Below are 19596 nucleotides of genomic sequence, written 5' to 3'. Positions count from 1 at the left end.
ACAATGTTACCACCAAAGTCATGCACGGCCGTCGCTGTAAACTACTACAGACTAAAGTAGAGGACTGTACCCTCGTCATGAGAGAGAAGGTCTTGTAGAGAGGCTGGCTTGAAAGGCTCGAGCGCGCTGCAGCCTTACCTGGCAAAGCTCTTGAAAGCTGCCGATTGAGGGTTAATGCACAACGGCACTCTACTGGTATTCAGTTGCTCCGCAATAAACTTGTGCATTTCCTCTGCAAACACAGAGAATGATAGCAAGTGTTAGTAACACAGCAAAACAGTACACTCTTCCCTATAACTTAGTTAACAGTTTGTTAATTCAAATAACTCTTGAGTGATTTAAACTATCTATATAATTTAAGTAAGGAAAAGTGATGAACAGGTGTCAAATAATGTCATATATAGAGAAATATGAACTGAAAAGAAACACAACAATAAGGTCAGTATGGGAAGAGGAGACAAGGAGACAAGTACAAACATGAAAAACACAAACGGACCAGGACAATTGCCACACCTTCATACACTGCTGTCTTCACGAGTCCTAGTTTTTCTATATCAATCTCTTTTTAGCCTCCAACTTTTCTGTTTTCCCAGCTGATCAAAAGGGTGACTTACACACTCATTAAAAGGGCCACGCTGACAGATCGTTAATCTTGGTGGAGGTAGTGTACAATAACATGAAAGCCAGATAAGCACACAAAAAGGGAAGAGATATTATTATTATTGAATATCCAAAGCAGTTTGGAACCCTATTTTACATAGTATACAAGGGTTGTAGTTAAAATACATATTCACTTTTACAATGAAAATGAATTCACGTATCTAATCGACGGAAAATGAAGTGGATGAAGTTAATAAAATATTTGTAACAGCATGGCTTCTTAAACAAATGATATAGGGGTTTTGATAATGCAATGTTGCAATAATTCAAATGAGAGTTCAAGTCATGCCTTCTTCTTTCAAATGCAGCACATTCAAACAGTAGGTGGTCCACTGTTTGTGAGGATCCGCAAACACACACATAGCCATCAGGACGATTGATTCTGAATCGATGAAAATAATAACAAAATTTGCCATGACCAGTCAAAAATTGAATAATTTCAAAGCTTGGCACCAAAACATTACTTTGCAGGCGGTTGAAAATCTCAGGGAAGAATATTTCTATGGTGACTAGACCTCTAGCGGAAGAGATATAACAAAGATGAAAACACATAGTAAACGACTACGAACACAAGACAATACAGATGGAGGAAAACATCGTAACCGGTCTCTTCCCTTTCCTTGTATTTATCTGGCTTTGTCTTTATCCCACTCTTCCTGAATCAACAATGAAGACCTCTCAAGATGGTCCCTCAATGAGTGTTGATGTCCATCTTCTGATGAAGCTGGGAAGCAAAAAGGAGCTTGTCAGGGTGTTGAGAAGAGATGGATGAAGACAAAGTGGGATTCACTGTTGGCAGTCCAGAAGATGGTTTTCCTTGTTTTCCCATTTTCACACCAGGCAAATGCTGGGGCTGTACCTTACCTAAGGCCATGGCCGCATGCTTTCCATTCCTAGCCCTTTCCTATCCCATCGTCGCCAAAAGACCTATCTGTGTCGGTGTGACGTTCAGCAAACTTGTAAAAAAGTTGGGTGTTGTTTTTTTTGTTTTTTTTTCCCCCGCAGCATCAACACAGTTAGGTCTGATGGCGACGATGGAATGGGTAAGGGCTAGGAATGGGAAGCAAGTGGCCATGGCCTTAATTAAGGTACAGCTCTAGCATTTGCCTGGTGAGAGGATGAGGAAAAAAAAAAAAAAATCATTTTCACTGCTGCTGACAGTGGGGCTCCCGAATGCAAGCTCAAAGCTAAGCGACCCTAACTGCACAGCCAACTCACTCTGTGACTGATGAGGAGAGCGCCCATTTATTTCAGGGAGGAAGTATAAGAAGATGAGAAGATTGTCCTTGCCCCCTTGTGTTTTCAGGTTTGGCTTTGTATCCCCTTTTTTTATTCCTCCCTCTTCCCACAAGGAATGAATACATTATTCCCATCAGCAACAGTCAACATTTACTTTGGGAAGAAACAGTCCATGACCAACATTGAAAGAGCACCCAAATGGATGACCATAAAGAGGGAAAATACTGAAAGGGGAGATTTAAATACATGGGAGAATAGGTAAAACAGGGGTTTCCAAATGGCAGCCTGCGAGGTCTTTAAAAAAAAAAAAATTCTAGAAATGTGAAGAAAATTTGCAAAACAATATTTCATAGCTCATTCAAAAATGTATTGTTATATTCTTTATAGATCCAAGTCAGAACTAATTCATTCTTTAATATTATTTCCTGTTTTTAAGTATTCACTTGGTCTGAATAGATTGGGTTTTAATCTTCTTAAAATAAAAAATAAACTCAGTGGAAAATGAGCCCTCACAAATGCCAGAGAAGTATATTACTGGGATTCTAGGCTCTTACAACTGTATATCATTGTTCCCTTCACATTACTCCCACTAAATTGTCCTCCAAGTTTTGTTTTAACTACATTATTAATTTCATTTTGTCTTTAGGTTGTTGTTTTTTTGTCATTTGTCAAATAATTTAAATGGATTAGGTGTTGTTCTTCCAAATTCAATTGTCCTGGGTATAATATTGTTTATTTTTTATTTCATTTTATAAAATAATAAAATAGCGTTTTAAGCAGTTAAATGATTAAACCTTCATTTCAATTGAACTATGCATATTATTTCATACTGGTACCTCTGTTCTATTTGCAGAATTTTACTAAAATTATTATTAAAGTGCGGCCCGCGAACATGCCAAGGTTTCTAATGTGGCCCTCGAGCTCTTACAAATTGGAAACCCCTGAGGAAAAAAATAACCTGACATATAAAGCAGCATTGGTATCGAGGGGCAACAAGATGAACATGGTGTACAGACTAACCATGAACACGTTAATAAGATGATCTCAATCAATGCAAAACTGAGACATACCAGACAGTAGTCCATCCAGAGGTCATATATGCAGCTGAATGCCTGAACCTGACAAAAACAGGATTAATCAAGAAGTTGGAACTGGAGGGGAGGGAGAGGTTCTGAGGAAGATAGTGGTATCTCAAGGAAGAGAAAATGGCTCGTACAGAGAAAAAAGAAACCAAGAACTGTATCTAAAGATGGAAAAGATCTTGGACATCAACTAAGAGTCATGTTCTTTGGACATATCTACAGAATAGACGCAGGAAGATTGACCAATCAAAGAGTCAGGTTCTTTGAGACCAGGAGAACTACGGTACATTGGCAATGACAGGTGAAAAAGGACTTACAAGAAATAAGAATACAATGAATGGAAATCGAATATAGGGAAGTCTACATGTCTACGATCATAAACATCAAGAGTTTCCATCAAAAGATAGATGCCAGACTCATCCACCATGGAAGGAAGAAATTACAATTTGTTTTACGTCGCACCGACACAGATAGGTCTTACGGCGACGATGCGATAGGAAAAGGCTGGGAGTGGGAAGGAAGCGGACATGGCCTTAATTTAAGTACAGCCCCGGCATTTGCCTGTTGTGAAAAATGGGAAACCACGGAAAACCATTTTCAGGGCTGCCGACAGTGGGGTTCAACCCACTATCTCCCAGATGCAAGCTCACAGCTGTGCGCCCCTGACCACAAAGCCAACTCGCCCGGTAAAGGAGAACAACACATAGTAAAAGAATGAAGGAATACTGGGTACAAATCAAAGGCCAGAAGGGGCTTAATCTAAAGAAGAAGTAGAAGAAGAAGGCTCATTATACAAGCTATTTTCAATTTCTTTGAGCGTATCTGGGCTGTAGGGACTCACGTGAGAATAGGCAAATCATTCACCCTACAATTTCTACATCATTACCTTTAACTTGCTGCACCGATGTCAATTTCTTCTCCCAAAGGTCATCAAAGCCATGGGGTGCGACAGGTTCAAAGTCAGATGTATACTGCCGCAACCCACCTGAAGTCGTGTAGCAACACTTGCACATACAGGAGTGATATCGTAGCCGTCCTTCGTCCAGGTAAGGATGTGCCAGGGCATCTACAACCGTGATCCTTTTGTCCTGTAACAAGGCATATCACCAATGCATGAGATTCTATCAGCCTTGTGAAACTAAATGGCACAGAACCAGTTATGCCTTCCACAGTTCAATACTGAGAATAATGAGAAGTATGAATAACTCAGATCACATTATCTGTTTATGAAAAATTCCAGAAAATACAATGTGCCAAATGTATAACTTTTAGGAAACTTGGTGTAACTGACATATGTATTAATAACTTAAATTGTTACTACAATACCAATTTCTCCCTTATACTTTATGTAATAATTTCTTAGTTATCTCATGTCCCCATTTAGGCACGTCGCTCTTTCTCTCTATCATCTGTTTATTTAGGTTAGAGTAAGTGTACAAGTAGTTCTTGCGGTTCATTAATACAAGGATCCCATCAAAAGTTTTGGTAGAACTCAGACTTTTAATTCAGCATCAATAAGTTCCTTCCACTACAAAATGAAGGAATGATCACTACAACAAAAATGGAATACAGTGTTAAAAATCTTACAGGATCAAAGACAAGCATCTGGCAGAGAAGATGCACTGCTTCGTGTGTGGCCTGTGATGAGAGAGTGTACAGGGCTGTGAGTGATGGTGGCTTTGGTGCCCGGCGCAGCATGTGGGTTCTTGCCCCTTCGCACGCATACCGCATGTCTTCTAGCGAAGGCGTTCCCAGTAGTTCCGTAATCAGCTCCAACTGCAACGACAATTTGCATTTACAAGTATACATATTTACAAAAGATGCACATACAGTACAATTGCATAACTATGAACACACAAGACCAATAAAATGTGCAATGATCAGTAATTATAGAAAAGAGACAGAAAAATGTAACAGCTTTTGGTTTCTTTCAGAAATGGAAGATTAACAATGAGTCAACTTTTAATACAGAACAAAATATAGAAGAGTACTGAGAGTTTACAAGTGGTATAGTGAGACTGCACAAAACTGTACAGGATGACTGTTACACTCACCTGCTGAACAGGGCTCTGAGCCTGAAAGAGAATGCGGCGGCCTAACAGCTCCCCAAAGATACAGCCTACACTCCATACATCAACAGCAGCCGAATAGTGGCGAGCTCCCATCAGGATTTCTGGAGCACGGTAGTACTGAGTTACCACCTCCTGAGTCATGTGTTTTGACTGATCTGGTTCCTCTACGCGGGCTAGTCCGAAGTCGCAGATCTGTGGACAGAAACATTTTAACAAAACATTATCTCTTGTATCCTTAAATCAAGAGTTTAAACACCAGAGAATTATGAGATACAATAGTAATTTATCTAACAGAGTGTAGAGAGATTATTTTGGCACAAGTAGTTCCTTTTTTTCCCTAGTGGTTTAATGTATGAACAAACTGAAGGTTTTCGGTGATGCAAGGATGAGAAAAGGTGAGGATTGGGAAGGAAGCGGCCAGGGCTTGGTGTAAAAATGGGAAACGACGGGAAACCATATTCAGGGCTGCCGGCAGTGGGATTCGAACCCACTATCTCCCGGTTGCAAGCTCACAGCCGCGTGCCCCTGACCTAATGGCAGTGGGATCTGAACCCATCATCTCCCAAATATAACTGGGGCACTTAGGGCACAAATACTGTAAGTATCCTAAAACTATGTGCAGAAATCTGTTTCTAGCATAACTGTACAGTATATGACATTTGTACATCTACACATATAAACTGAAGTCACCAGGAAGTGTCCATCTAAATTTGTTCAGGCTAACCACATGAATCGCCCAACTGATGATGATATGGTTTTTACCCATATGTAAGGCATTTAAAAAAAGCCATCCAAGCTCATTCTTCGCCAATGCTGTGAAAATTGTCAACAACAGACCCTCAAGGAAGTATGAAAGACAGTATACACTTATCGCTAAAAGGTAGCCTCAATTAGTGTTTTCATGTTATAGTTTGCAGTTAAAAAAAATCAACTTTAAAATTAGCAACCATATTTCAATATTAATCACGTAATGCTCATCAAATACATTGTTTATTCACCTCAATAATCATATTACGATAAAATTACTCTTGACAGTGAAATATTTGCATATATGATTTTGGAGTTACAGTCATTTCAGTAATGAAATAGCATATGGTTTTTAGCGCCGGGAGTGTCCGAGGACATGTTCAGCTCGCCAGGTGCAAGTCTTTTGATTTAACGCCTGTAGGCGTCATGAAGGGGATGAAATGATGATGAAGACGACACATACTCAGCACCTGTGCCAGCAAAATTAACCACTGATGGTTAAGATTTCCGACCCTGCCGGGAATCGAACCCGGGACCCCTGTGACCAAAGGCCAGCACGCTAACCATTTAGCCATGGAGCCAGACAGTCATTTCAGTGAAAGTGTCGGAATGGCTTTAACGTCGCACGTGGCAAGGCCTCAAGGGACTTAAAACGCTGCAGTGAGCTACAAACATATGCCGGGAGGAAAATGACTAACATAATATATTGGGAAATCTTACAAGGTTAATCACCATACATTCTAATTTACTCCAGTGTGAAGATAGTTTATATATAAAAATCAAACTTATAAACCTAATTTTTTTTAAATTGTTCTGATTGATAATCTTTAAAAGATAGACAACTCTCTTTCAGGAATAAAGCAGAAAACTTCAGATACATTGTGTAACAAGATGTCATTTTTTCAGATGCCCTTTTCAAACAACAAGGTTGTGACAGACAGGACAGAGATTTACTTTATAAAAAAAGAGCTTACAAAATATACAAGAGATGTAATTATTATTGCTTAATAAACAGTCGTATTAGGCAGGCCACACACTTATATATTACGTGGTTGCATGCATAATGTTCTGTAGCTCAGGAGGGATGCCATCTGCGCAATAGCGCCCGCTGCCACACACGTACCTGTATGTTGCCAGCCGATAAAATACATGTGCATGTTTAAAAAGATTCATTCGTAACTACAGTAAATATTACAAAATGCTCTCTTCAGAAGAGAATATTATGATGCTAGCAATGTGCATGGCTTATAAAGAGACTTCATTCCCACCTCAGAACTGGCTTTGTAGTCGATCTTAAAAATACGTACGGTAATGAAGTAACAATTATTTTACTGTATGTACACCTAAATCTATACATGACGGTATACTGGGATGTTGGATGTTGGGATGTTGGTTGGATAGAGGAAGACGGAAAGGTATCATAAACATCCCAACCCGGTGGGAGATGGACGAGGGAAATGGATGATTATGGAATACTGGAGATACCAGACTATCTGCATGTGGATTATCTGTGGAAGTTTCAAAACTTAAAAGAACTGAACGTGTAGTAGGTCTAACGTTGAGGTTAGTTTTCAAAACTTACTCTACAAACTTACGCACATGTAATTTGAACATGGTATTTGCTAAACAGTAATGAAACTACATAGATTATAACATGAAGTATGTAAGAGTATTAAACTGTGTACTTATCATTTCCCCTTTTCCAGCTGACACTGGGTGGGGGCAAATATGGTTCCTCTCCACTTTGTCCTGTCTCTCCACTATTCCTCACCCACCACAGACTACCAGTCCAGGTTCCATTGCCCTATGCTGCTCTTCACAGAGTCCCTCCATCGCAATCTTGGTCTACCTCGTCCTCTCTTCCCTGTCATCTGTCTTTCCAGTGCTTGTCTTGGCAATCTCATCTTCTTTCATTCACCTGACATGTCCAAACAACCTCAATCATTTACTTTTTGAAAATTTAGCTCTTTTCGTATGTCTTCATTACTCATGTTATCCCTCATTGTCTTCTGAGCTATACTCCTCAGGAATTTCATTTCAGCTGCCTGAATTATACTCTTACCTCTCCGAGTCACTGCCCAGGTTTCTGCTGCATATGCTATTATAGGTAAGTAATATCCCTTGTACATACTTCTTTAGCCTTCGTTGGCACATCTTTGTTCCATATTAATCCCTGTACCTGATAGTAAAAGGCGCTCCTCAGTTCTAGTTCTATTGAATTGCTGTAGTAAACATCTTTGTGTAATGCCTTACCCACTTATTTCCAAAGTTACGCCTGTATTAACTTGAGTAATTGTAATGATCACTTTGTTCTTCCACTAAGTGCACTTGACTGATATTAAATTCAGGATACAGTGGTTCCTGATTTTCAGACAAAGTAAACTCGTAACTAGACTGCTTGTAGTTCTGTTGTTCTGTAGCGTGTGTAAAAAAATTACATGCTGTTTAGGGGGCTGTAGTATCATATGAACATCACTTTGGTATTACTGGTTGTATGTAAACATGTGTTTCTAATTAGATCATGGCTGAAGATGACCCAATGTAGGATCAAAACCGGTACCAAATTTATAGGACACTATATTAAGCTAATGGTATTGAATAGGTGGACCTTTCTCTACCCTTTGATAGTAACGAATTCACAATACGGGCCACAATAAAATTCATAACTTAAGAGATGAACGTCAGTGGCGACATTGGCACTCCACCTGACAGAGTGCAACACTGAATTTGTTAGTTGGCGGTAGCTTCTTACTGTCATACCACTGGCATGCGACCTGCGCAATACAGATAAGTGTGCGGCCTACCTTATCCAACAAAGAGAGAAGGAAATAAGCCAACAGAATTTATAAAAATATACATTTGAATGTGATGATAATAATCTTACCTTTAAAACACAGTTGCTATTTACTAAGAGATTGCCAGGTTTGATGTCTCTATGAAGAATACGAGCCGAATGGAGGTACTTCAGACCTAGAATACACCACAATATCTTCATACCACTTTCATATTTTCAAATATGTCAACAAAGTAACATGTATGCTATTGGAGCAATAGTTCTAGGTTGCAGACATACCTCCAATTAGTCTGACAAATAAACTGGAATGTCTTACTATATATTGCTTAAAGTTAATATTCTAGATAATGGAAACAAATACAAGGTTTTCAGCATGCTGGGATAGGAATGGGGCTAGGACTAGGAGGCAGCAACCACAGCCTTTGCCTGGTGTGAAACTGAGAAGTGATCTTCAGGGCTGCAAACAGAGATATTCTCCCAAATGAAACCATATACAGGGTGGCGCACGAATAGTTGACACATTTAAAAAGCAAATATACAATGCAACTTACGTACTATGTTGTTAAAATTTTGCGCACACCTTCCCTGTTTTATGGAAATAACTCTAGAGGTGACACTGCTGCTTTGTCTCCAAATGCCTGCGTTCCAGTGAGCTTTCCGCCATGGCCGACCATGTCCAACTCTCCGTTCAGCAGCACGCCAAACCAGTTATATTTTATTGCCAATCAAAAAGTGTTACAGCGACACAAAGGAAATTTTGAGTTGTATTTCAGACTAGGTGGGCACGAGCAAGGAACACCGTCCTTCGCTTATACAGTAACTTTGAAGATCAAGGCAGTGTGAAGGAAGAAAAGCGACAACATGCATCAGCAGTTCGGTCTCCTGAAAACATCGCTGCTCTGAGGGTCGCTATGCAGCGCAGCCCACATAAGTCAACACAGGGAGCTTCAAGAGAAAGCGGAATATCGCGCCATTCAAGAATGTTACATGGTGACCTTCAATTGTACCTGTACAAAATGACTGTACTACACAAGCTAACAGATCTTCTCAGGCAGAAGAGTTTGCAGTACGCGTTATGGACTCAAGATAAAGATGAAGTACTGTTCAAAAGTTGGTTCTCTGATGAAGCCTATTTTCATCTCAATGGGGCAGTTAATAAACAAAATGTGCGGTTTTGGGCTACAGAAAAACCAGAAATTATTCAAGAAAAAACGACGTATGGGGAAAAAGTGAGTCTGTGTATAGGTCTATCAAGACATGGGTTAATTGAACAATTTTTTCTTCATTCAGACAGTTATTGCACAGCGACAGAAGGACATGCTGGGGAATGAATTCATGCCTCAAATACTTGTTATCCCCGTTCATACGCAGTGGTTGGTGCAAGATGGTGCAACACCTCACACAGCTAACGATGTTCTTAATTTTTTTAGGGGAGTATTTGGCGATAGTGTAATGTCTCATCGTTACCCTCAGTACAACAATAATGGCGGATTCTTCTGGCCTCCTTAAAGCCCATATTTAAATCCTTGTGATTTCTTTTAATGGGGCTGTTTGAAGGAAAACTTCTTCGCTTCAGGACCTCAAGGCCGCATGGAAAAGCGTGCTCGGATCGTGCAACTCTGCAGTGAAATTCATGAAGACCTCTGCCGTGAAGTCATCAGAAACACGCTTACTGGTCTCGAAGAGGTTGTCCGCCTCAGTGGAGACCTCATTGAACATGTGATATAGTGAAATGTATTTCCAGGGTCCAAGATGCCTGTGTCTAAAATTTCATTAGTATTCTGTGAAAAATAAAGCTGTTATTCTAAAATTAAATGTGTCAACTATTCGTGCACCACCCTGTAGGTGCACAACCCATACTGCTTAGCCAACTCACCTGTGATCTATCTACAGGATGGTGCAAATGTCACATATGGTTTGAATCATTTGCAAGTTTTTTTTTGTTTTGAAAGAAATATAGACGTTCCTAGTCATTAAGATCACATACAGCATGCTTCTGATACATATAGCTCAGTAAGTTGGGTGGCCTAAGTAACAGGTGTTTCGGAGAAGTGGCTTTTCAATCCAAAATTCCGATATGTTAGCAACCTCTGCATTAGCTGTGCAGCAGGGCAATCTACTCTTGATTAATGGAAAATGAAATCGTGCAATATTTTTACTGTATACTACCATTCTATTCACGAGATATATTCAAAATAATACCTGCCCTCTTGTCCTACACAAAGAACTGCATGCCTCATAACATTATCTTGCACCCTCGACAATAGGAAGGGTGCGACACTTTCACTTGCCACCCTAGTTCTCCCGCAAGGTCATCCCTGTTAACAGGCAATGTTGCATAAATTATGTCAAGCATATAACCCCACAAAAAGAAATCAGTTCTTCAACTTGCCCCATATACTAACAGCATATCCACCAACTTGTCATTACTGTAACGTCCCTGCTACACTGCTCTACCATAAGCGTAGCCTTAACATCAACAAAGATCCCTCCCCTCATGCACAATGCTTTAACCCACATCCAGTGAGTCGTAGAAAGACTCGTCTGCTTCTAATATGAACCAGCAATATTTGATCAGGAGTTTGGACCGAAAATCTATTTTTCTGAAGCACCTGTTACTTCTGGCCACCCAACTTACAGAGGTAAATGTGTTTGAAGCATTTGATTCTTACTTTGAAAATGTATGCAGGCTACTTGTAATGTTTCAAATGACATCCATTCACTTCCTCATGAAGACAAACTCTTTTCAGAATACTTTTCAAAACTTCATTGCAGTTTCTGGTTGTAACACATCAAATTTCCACTCAAATATTGCTTCTGAGTCCCTCAACAGTTGCTCACTTGATAACATAGATGCACTCTTTGAGACATCCCTGAGAAAAACACCTATGGCTGTCAAATCTGCAGGAAAATTGGAATAAGAGACCGCTAGTTTACAAATGGTAGGTTCCGTAAATTTCGTCTGCTGCTTAGTGCTCAACTTTCCCATGGTTAGCTTACCAAGAGTCCTTTAGAAGACTGAAAAATGAAAAGAGGATGTTGTCATAAAGATATACAAGTTGTGAGACACTTCAAAAGACGCGTGACTTTTTTGTCACCCTATACATTATGTAGAAGATAAGTCAATAAAGTAACGATCCTTACGTTTTTGAGCAATGGTTTCCTGCTCAAGACATACTATGAGATTGATTAATATACCGGTACTGTATTGCAATTTCTTACTTTGTATTGCATAGTATTCTCAATATTTAATACATAGTGGATAATGGGCATTATGGTTACCTATTATCTACGTTTCATTAACTAGAGCTCGGGCAACAGAAACAAGATTATGTAATAACGGACTTGTTACCATAACACCAGCTGCACTTTCTCTATTGTCAACCTTGTGTTAATGAATGAGATGGCATGAAACACCGAGGCTTAGAGGAATGTGACATACAAATTAGCTCAGGCAAACAACAGAATGAAGTTCTATTAATCAATATCTTGTTTTAAGTGTGCGTTATTAGCAGGGAAATGAATCTACATCAAATATATCATTAAGACCCCGCAGATCAAGAAAGAAGAAAGACAGGTAGGGGAAATAAAAAGGAGCAGATTTCTTCTCAGGATGGTTGTGTCTCAAACCACATCTAGGTATTTACAAATTTCTTCAGCTCACCTATTTTGGAAATATTACCCAATTAGTGACAAAGCTTAATATACATATCAGTTGGATAAGTGACAAGCACCCAGGAACCAGGACAGAATGTATATTACCATTTATATATTATAAGGTGGACAAGCTAGCATACAGCTGGACCTTGTCAAATGGTACCAAGAGAGAAGAACTATAATTTAAAAGGCAGTATGATCTTTTGTTTTGGTACTCTGCGAGTTAACATATCGGTATTGTTGATCAAGGAGAGGAGAGATAAGGATGTAGAATACGAGTACACGAGCTGGATGCTTTCACACTTAAAATACACTCTGGGAGCTTCTGCAGGTAATGTAAAACAGCTATATTATAAAATATGAAGATCCTCAGGAGTATAAAGACAGCCTAATTTCAGTAACCATTTTATATGTGTTCTGATACTGTGATGAGTGATGCAATCCCAGTAAGGGTGAAGTTAGATGTTCTAGCTTCAGGAACTGATGTTCAATTATTATTTTTTTCATATCAAATGTTATTCCAAGAGGTGTTTACACAAGAGCAGTCATTAAAGTGGGCTTTAGGATCAGTGGTCAGGGAATGTTAGCTGCCAGTCATTCACTGGCCTGTACAACTGCTGGCAGTGTTAATTAGGCTTATCAGTCAAGTATTTGCTAATTTCTCTCTTGTTTAGAAACTCAACATCTGCCAAGCACGTAATTTGCATTCTAATTTCAGGCAGTAAATATACATGCTAGCCTCCGTGGCTCAGGCGGCAGCCTCTCACTGCTGGGTTCCGTTGTTCAAATCCCGGTCACTCCATGTGAGATTTGTGCTGGACAAAGCAAAGACGGGACAGGTTTTTCTCCGGGTACTCCGGTTTTCCCTGTCATCTTTCATTCTAGTAACACTCTCTCCAATATCATTTCATTTCATCTGTCAGTCATTAATCATTGCCCCAGAGGAGTGCGACAGGCCTCGGCTGCCGGCACAATTCCTATCCTCGCCGCAAGATAGGGGCTTCATTCCTTCCATCCCTGACCCGGTCAATGACTGGAAAATGGGCTGTAGATTTTCAAATATACATGCTGTTCCTTTCCATGCACTGTTTCTCGAATAGCTATTAGTCTTCTTAAACTGTACATGATACATTCAACTTTCAGTAATAAATTAACTAGCAATAAAATTAAATTATATCAGATATTCTTTTCTAAATCATTACACCGGGCACACAACGGGACGCAGTTAGCCGCAGAACAGGACAGATGAAACTATGAAGTGCACAGAACTCAATTGCAATGATGTGTCTTTTCGATTCAAAGAAAGAAAAAACACAGACTAGTTACATTGATCTAAGTTCGGAATCAGATTATGATCAGGCAGTGAATACTATTACATCAATGTAAATTATGCTGTATCAAACCGTTAAAAGTCAACCTGGAAACGCGAACAGACTATATGAAGAAGAGAACTCGCTGTGAATTCACCTTGTCGGGATTTTTCGACAAACAGTTCTGTAACTACAATCGTTTAAACAGATGCCAATTCAAGGAAGTTCTGAATATTATACGAAATTCTATTCACCCTGAAGGTTGAAATGGACAAAGACCGATTGAACCTGAAGAAAAATTCGCTATATCCCTTAGTGTCATGGCAAGTTAACATAGTTTCAAGAGTTGACTATTGAATTACTATGATGACCAGACGTCCCAGATATGACGTGCTTGCATATTCTTCACATTGCTTTAGTTCTCTTTTTAATTTATTGTATTTAGGTAAATCACTTACTGTTTCATTATATTGCGATTATTTGTTCTCTAGACACCTCAAGTATTTTCTAAATAGTTTGTTAAATTAATTCGTGAATAAATTGTTTTGACAGTACTTAACGTCATTAGCATTAACGTCCTTGGCAATTTCGCCCCATATATCTTCACGTAGACTACATAATTCACATCATATAAAACACGGCGAGACCGAACGGCTTCAATAATTATTACTCAACGAACTACATGGCACGTGGGCAGAAAACTGTGTTTCGAACACTGCGTGGGGTAGGCGGAAGTAGGTACAGAACTGTCCTGCCCAGCACTGCCTCTCAACTTGTGATGAGTCAATGAATTGTGTGTGGATCATACAATTCCGCGCTTCGCCTGCGTCCCAATGCGCGCCCGGTCTATTGTTGACAACAAACGAGCCTCATTCACAAATTTTAATCCAAAACCCGGCACAGGTGGCCGGATTTTTGAAGGGTGGAAATGAAATGAAATGGCGTATGGCTTTTAGAGCCGGGAATGTCCGAGGACATGTTCGGCTTGCCACGTGCAGGTCTTTCGATTTGACACCGTAGGTGACCTGCGCGTCATGATGAGGATGAAATGATGATGAAGACGACACATACACCCAGCCCCCGTGTCAGAGAAATTAACCAATGATGGTTAAAATTCCCGACCCTGCCGGGAATCGAACCTGGGACCTCTGTGACCAAAGGCCAGCACGCTAACCATTTAGCCATGGAGCTGGACTGATGGGTGGAGAAAAGTCCATTTGACACTCCACGTTCTACGATGTCAGCATGTAATAGATCTCTGGTGACATACCGTACTTGTTTACTTGAAAAAATTAATTAAAACTCTGCTATAAATCGCCCACCAGATCCAGTTTCTCCGCTAACTTGTAGAGTAAAACTGAAATACGAAATTGACGCGCAGGCAATCTAAATGGCGTAAAGTATCTGCAACATGTCAGCTGAGACCAAATGATATAAGTTGCCAATTTTGACAAAGTAAGACAACTGGCACACTGAAGACGTGAAAGAATAAATGAATAAATAAATTCAAATCAAACAATTTCCAATTCAATTCAAATAACAAATGAATAAGACCCCAACTAGAGTATGGTTCCAGTGTATGGGACCCTCACCAGAATTACTTGATTCAAGAACGGGAAAAAATCCAAAGAAAAGCAGCTCGATTTGTTCTGGGTGATTTGCGACAGAAGAGTAGTGTTACAAAAATGTTGCAAAGTTTGGACTGGGAAGACTTTGGAGAAAGGAGATGAGCTCCTCGACTAAGTGGTATGTTCCGAGCTGTCAGTGGAGAGATGGTGTGAAATAACATTAGTAGACGAATAAGTTTGAGTGGTGTCTTTAAAAGTAGGAAAATCACAATATGAAGATAAAGTTGGAATTTAAGAGGACAAATTGGGGCAAATATTCGTTTATAGGAAGGGGAGGTAGGGATTCGAATAACTTACCAAGGGAGATGTTCAATACATTTCCAATTTCTTTGCAATTATTTAAGAAAAGGCTAGGAAAACAAGAGATAGGGAATCTGCCACCAGGGCGACTGTCCTAAATGCAGATCAGTAGTGACTGACTGACTGACTGATAGAACATATTTTCGTTTTGATACAATTCACAGATGTGTAACGTTACGGCACTTAAAAAAGGGTTAATCAATGGGAAGAACAATATTTCACACCTAATACAAATCAGTATTTATAGCTCCTAAACAAATACTAGGATCTTCTACAGAGTCGAAGCATAAAAGGTAAGGTTCAATTTTGCATGACCCGGCATTGAAACCCATTAAAGCACACAAGGGACACTGTGTTCAGTAGACCGATACACTAGCTGCGTATTCTTGGTTTGACAAGCGTAGACAGAACTGTCCTGCCCAGCACTGCCTCTCAACTTGTGATGAGTCAATGAATTGGGTGTGGATCATACAATTTCGCGCTTCGCCTGCGTCCCAATGCGCGCCCGGTCTATTGTTGACAACAAACGAGCCTCATTCACAAATTTTAATCCAAAACCCGGCACAGGTGGCCGGATTTTTGAAGGGTGGAAATGAAATGAAATGGCGTATGGCTTTTAGAGCCGGGAATGTCCGAGGACATGTTCGGCTTGCCAGGTGCAGGTCTTTCGATTTGACACCGTAGGTGACCTGCGCGTCATGATGAGGATGAAATGATGATAAAGACGACACATACACCCAGCCCCCGTGTCAGAGAAATTAACCAATGATGGTTAAAATTCCCGACCCTGCCGGGAATCGAACCTGGGACCTCTGTGACCAAAGGCCAGCACGCTAACCATTTAGCCATGGAGCTGGACTGATGGGTGGAGAAAAGTCCATTTGACACTCCACGTTCTACGATGTCAGCATGTAATAGATCTCTGGTGACATACCGTACTTGTTTACTTGACAAAATTAATTAAAACTCTGCTATAAATCGCCCAACAGATCCAGTTTCTCCGCTAACTTGTAGAGTAAAACTGAAATACGAAATTGACGCGCAGGCAATCTAAATGGCGTAAAGTATCTGCAACATGTCAGCTGAGACCAAATGATATAAGTTGCCAATTTTGACAAAGTAAGACAAATGTCACACTGAAGACGTGAAAGAATAAATGAATAAATAAATTCAATTCAAACAATTTTCAATTCAATTCAAATAACAAATGAATAAGACCCCAACTAGAGTATGGTTCCAGTGTATGGGACCCTCACCAGAATTACTTGATTCAAGAACGGGAAAAAATCCAAAGAAAAGCAGCTCGATTTGTTCTGGGTGATTTGCGACAGAAGAGTAGTGTTACAAAAATGTTGCAAAGTTTGGACTGGGAAGACTTTGGAGAAAGGAGATGAGCTCCTCGACTAAGTGGTATGTTCCGAGCTGTCAGTGGAGAGATGGTGTGAAATAACATTAGTAGACGAATAAGTTTGAGTGGTGTCTTTAAAAGTAGGAAAATCACAATATGAAGATAAAGTTGGAATTTAAGAGGACAAATTGGGGCAAATATTCGTTTATAGGAAGGGGAGGTAGGGATTCGAATAACTTACCAAGGGAGATGTTCAATACATTTCCAATTTCTTTGCAATTATTTAAGAAAAGGCTAGGAAAACAAGAGATAGGGAATCTGCCACCAGGGCGACTGTCCTAAATGCAGATCAGTAGTGACTGACTGACTGACTGACTGACTGACTGATAGAACATATTTTCGTTTTGATACAATTCACAGATGTGTAACGTTACGGCACTTAAAAAAGGGTTAATCAATGGGAAGAACAATATTTCACACCTAATACAAATCAGTATTTATAGCTCCTAAACAAATACTAGGATCTTCTACAGAGTCGAAGCATAAAAGGTAAGGTTCAATTTTGCATGACCCGGCATTGAAACCCATTAAAGCACACAAGGGACACTGTGTTCAGTAGACCGATACACTAGCTGCGTATTCTTGGTTTGACAAGCGTAGAACCTTTGGATTCAGGAAGTCATAAATTTGGTTGTCACGCACGCCCAATTAGCGGAGTGACCAACAAAGATACAGAGAGAGGGCTTCACAGTTGATAGTTTTCTCTTTTTCTGGGGACCAATTTTTGGTTATATCGAAGGTAATTGAAACAGAAGGTAAATACTGTTTATTGTTTGCCATTGTAGTATCATAGGCGTCACAACCATGGCAAAAATAAAACATTTACATTATTGTGAGTTTTTTAATCCGAAAGAATAAAACAAGTTATAGAGGAGGTTATAGAACAAGATTACATCTAATATTTAGACCGATGCTTTCAAAACTTGTATTAATTTATAGACGATATCCTTTGAGGTTTGGGGAGAAAGAGGTAAATTTATACAAAAACTTCGTGAAACGTAAGAGGATGCAGAGCTTAAGTCTTCGCAAAATGTAAAGACTGACTATTTAAAATGACAAAAACAAAAAAGGGGTGTCATGTCTAAGATTAAATCTAGCCACTGCTAACTAGCTAATGCATATCATATTCTCAAAACGGATCAGTGCGAAGTGTCTGTGTACTAAGCTGTCGTCGGTAGGTTTTATGTTCTGAACAAAGATACATATTGAACCAAAGAACTTGACGCAGGTTTTTTATTTTTTATTTTATACACTGGAAGCACGTATCATGCACAAATGTGGTAGACAGTTTGATAGACTGCGCTAATTTACTCCAGTTGAAAACAATATTTTTTTTTTCTTTTTCTGTAACACCAGGCAGATCGTCACCTTTCGCTTACCAAAGTGCAGAACAGAAAGACTCAGAAACTCTCAGTTTATGCTGGCCCAAAGATCAATTAATGAAATCGGCAGCGTTGTGCATGTAATCCCAGTAGTCACCTAATGAAATTCTTAAACACCTTATGGATAATAAGAGTCTTCTTAGTCTCCTATTCAACGTATTTGAAAGTATTACTTCTTTTATCTGTCAGTCATTTCTGTTTCCATGTTTTCGTCATTCATACGTGTTTCGTAAATATGTATTTACGTATAATGCTTTGTTATATTATTACTACTTGTATCTGTTACTGTATATCATCTGTAATGTCCGGCTCCATGGCTAAATGGTTAGCGTGCTGGCCTTTGGCCACAGGGGTCCCGGGTTCGATTTCCGGCAGGGTCGGGCATTTTAACCTTAATTGGTTAATTTCCCTAGCACGGGGACTGGGTGTATGTGTCGTCTTCATCATCATCACCACCACCACCACCACCACGACGCGCAGGTCACCTACGGGTGTCAAATCAAAAGACCTGCATCTGGCGAGCCAAACTTGTCCTCGGACATTCCCGGCACATTTTTTTTTTCATCTGAAATTGGAGTGATACTGACGTTGTTGATAAATAAATCAAATCAATCGAGGGAGCTGAGTTAAGGATAAACTTGTTTTGTTTTTTTTACTTTTGAAATATATTTTCCATGATTCATTTACCTGCATTTATACAGTATGAAAGAGATAATTCAAACAAAGTTTCCTGTTGTTGTCTTTGGTGCTACGCTCCAGCCTCGAAAGTCTAAGAAATGAGAGAGAAAACTTCGTCCAGTGCAGCTTTATATATTAATTTCTTCCGACATTATAATGTTTTTTCAAAGATTTCAATCCTTCCTCTTTGGGGATTTCCACCGACTTGTCTTAAGAATAAGGAAAGGATAAGCAAAATTCTTACACACCACAAATGAGAAAAATAAAGAAATTACGCTCTGCGGAAGTAACAATATACAGTACTTCAAAATGAAGATGTAGGCCTATGTTGGGTATTCAGCCCGAAGGCTGATTTAATCCTCGACAGCTCCGCCAAAAACTGTCATAGCCTAGGCGGCACTGAAGAGGCATACTAGGAAAATGAGGAGTGGGGTAGTTTCCCGTTGCTTTCCTCATCAAGCCAAAAAAAAAAGTTGCTATTACATATATCAGTCTGCCAAGCCCAATGAAATGCACGCACCAACAGACCCCATGAGAGACATTTTCACACCATTCATAACAGGGGCTGGCTGCATAAAGAATGGTATTACTAGCATCGTCCATACCTAAGACAAAGGTTAGAAAATCATACTTGCCAAT

At 39.7% G+C, this 19596-nt stretch overlaps 1 protein-coding gene across 2 annotated transcripts in view; it reads right to left on the bottom strand.

Moving 5' to 3' along the window:
* Nucleotides 1-19596, bottom strand: part of nmo (serine/threonine-protein kinase nemo) — a 188074-nt gene that overhangs the window by 4079 nt on the left and 164399 nt on the right. The window contains exons 5-9 of one of the 2 annotated variants that reach the window (XR_010861167.2): nt 8685-8770; nt 5036-5245; nt 4569-4757; nt 3868-4069; nt 71-232 (exon numbers count right to left, since the gene is read on the bottom strand). Coding sequence is in view for 1 of the 2 variants with exons in the window: in XM_067155026.2 (XP_067011127.1) it covers nt 139-232; nt 3868-4069; nt 4569-4757; nt 5036-5245; nt 8685-8770 (781 nt within the window). In the remaining variant the exon portion in view is untranslated. The remainder of the gene's footprint in view (nt 1-70; nt 233-3867; nt 4070-4568; nt 4758-5035; nt 5246-8684; nt 8771-19596) is intronic. The other variant, XM_067155026.2, reaches the window with a different exon arrangement.

The sequence above is a fragment of the Anabrus simplex genome, chromosome 10 (genome assembly GCF_040414725.1).
Source record: "Anabrus simplex isolate iqAnaSimp1 chromosome 10, ASM4041472v1, whole genome shotgun sequence".
Classification (NCBI taxonomy): domain Eukaryota; kingdom Metazoa; phylum Arthropoda; class Insecta; order Orthoptera; family Tettigoniidae; genus Anabrus; species Anabrus simplex.
This window is presented reverse-complemented; position numbering and strand designations above follow the sequence as displayed.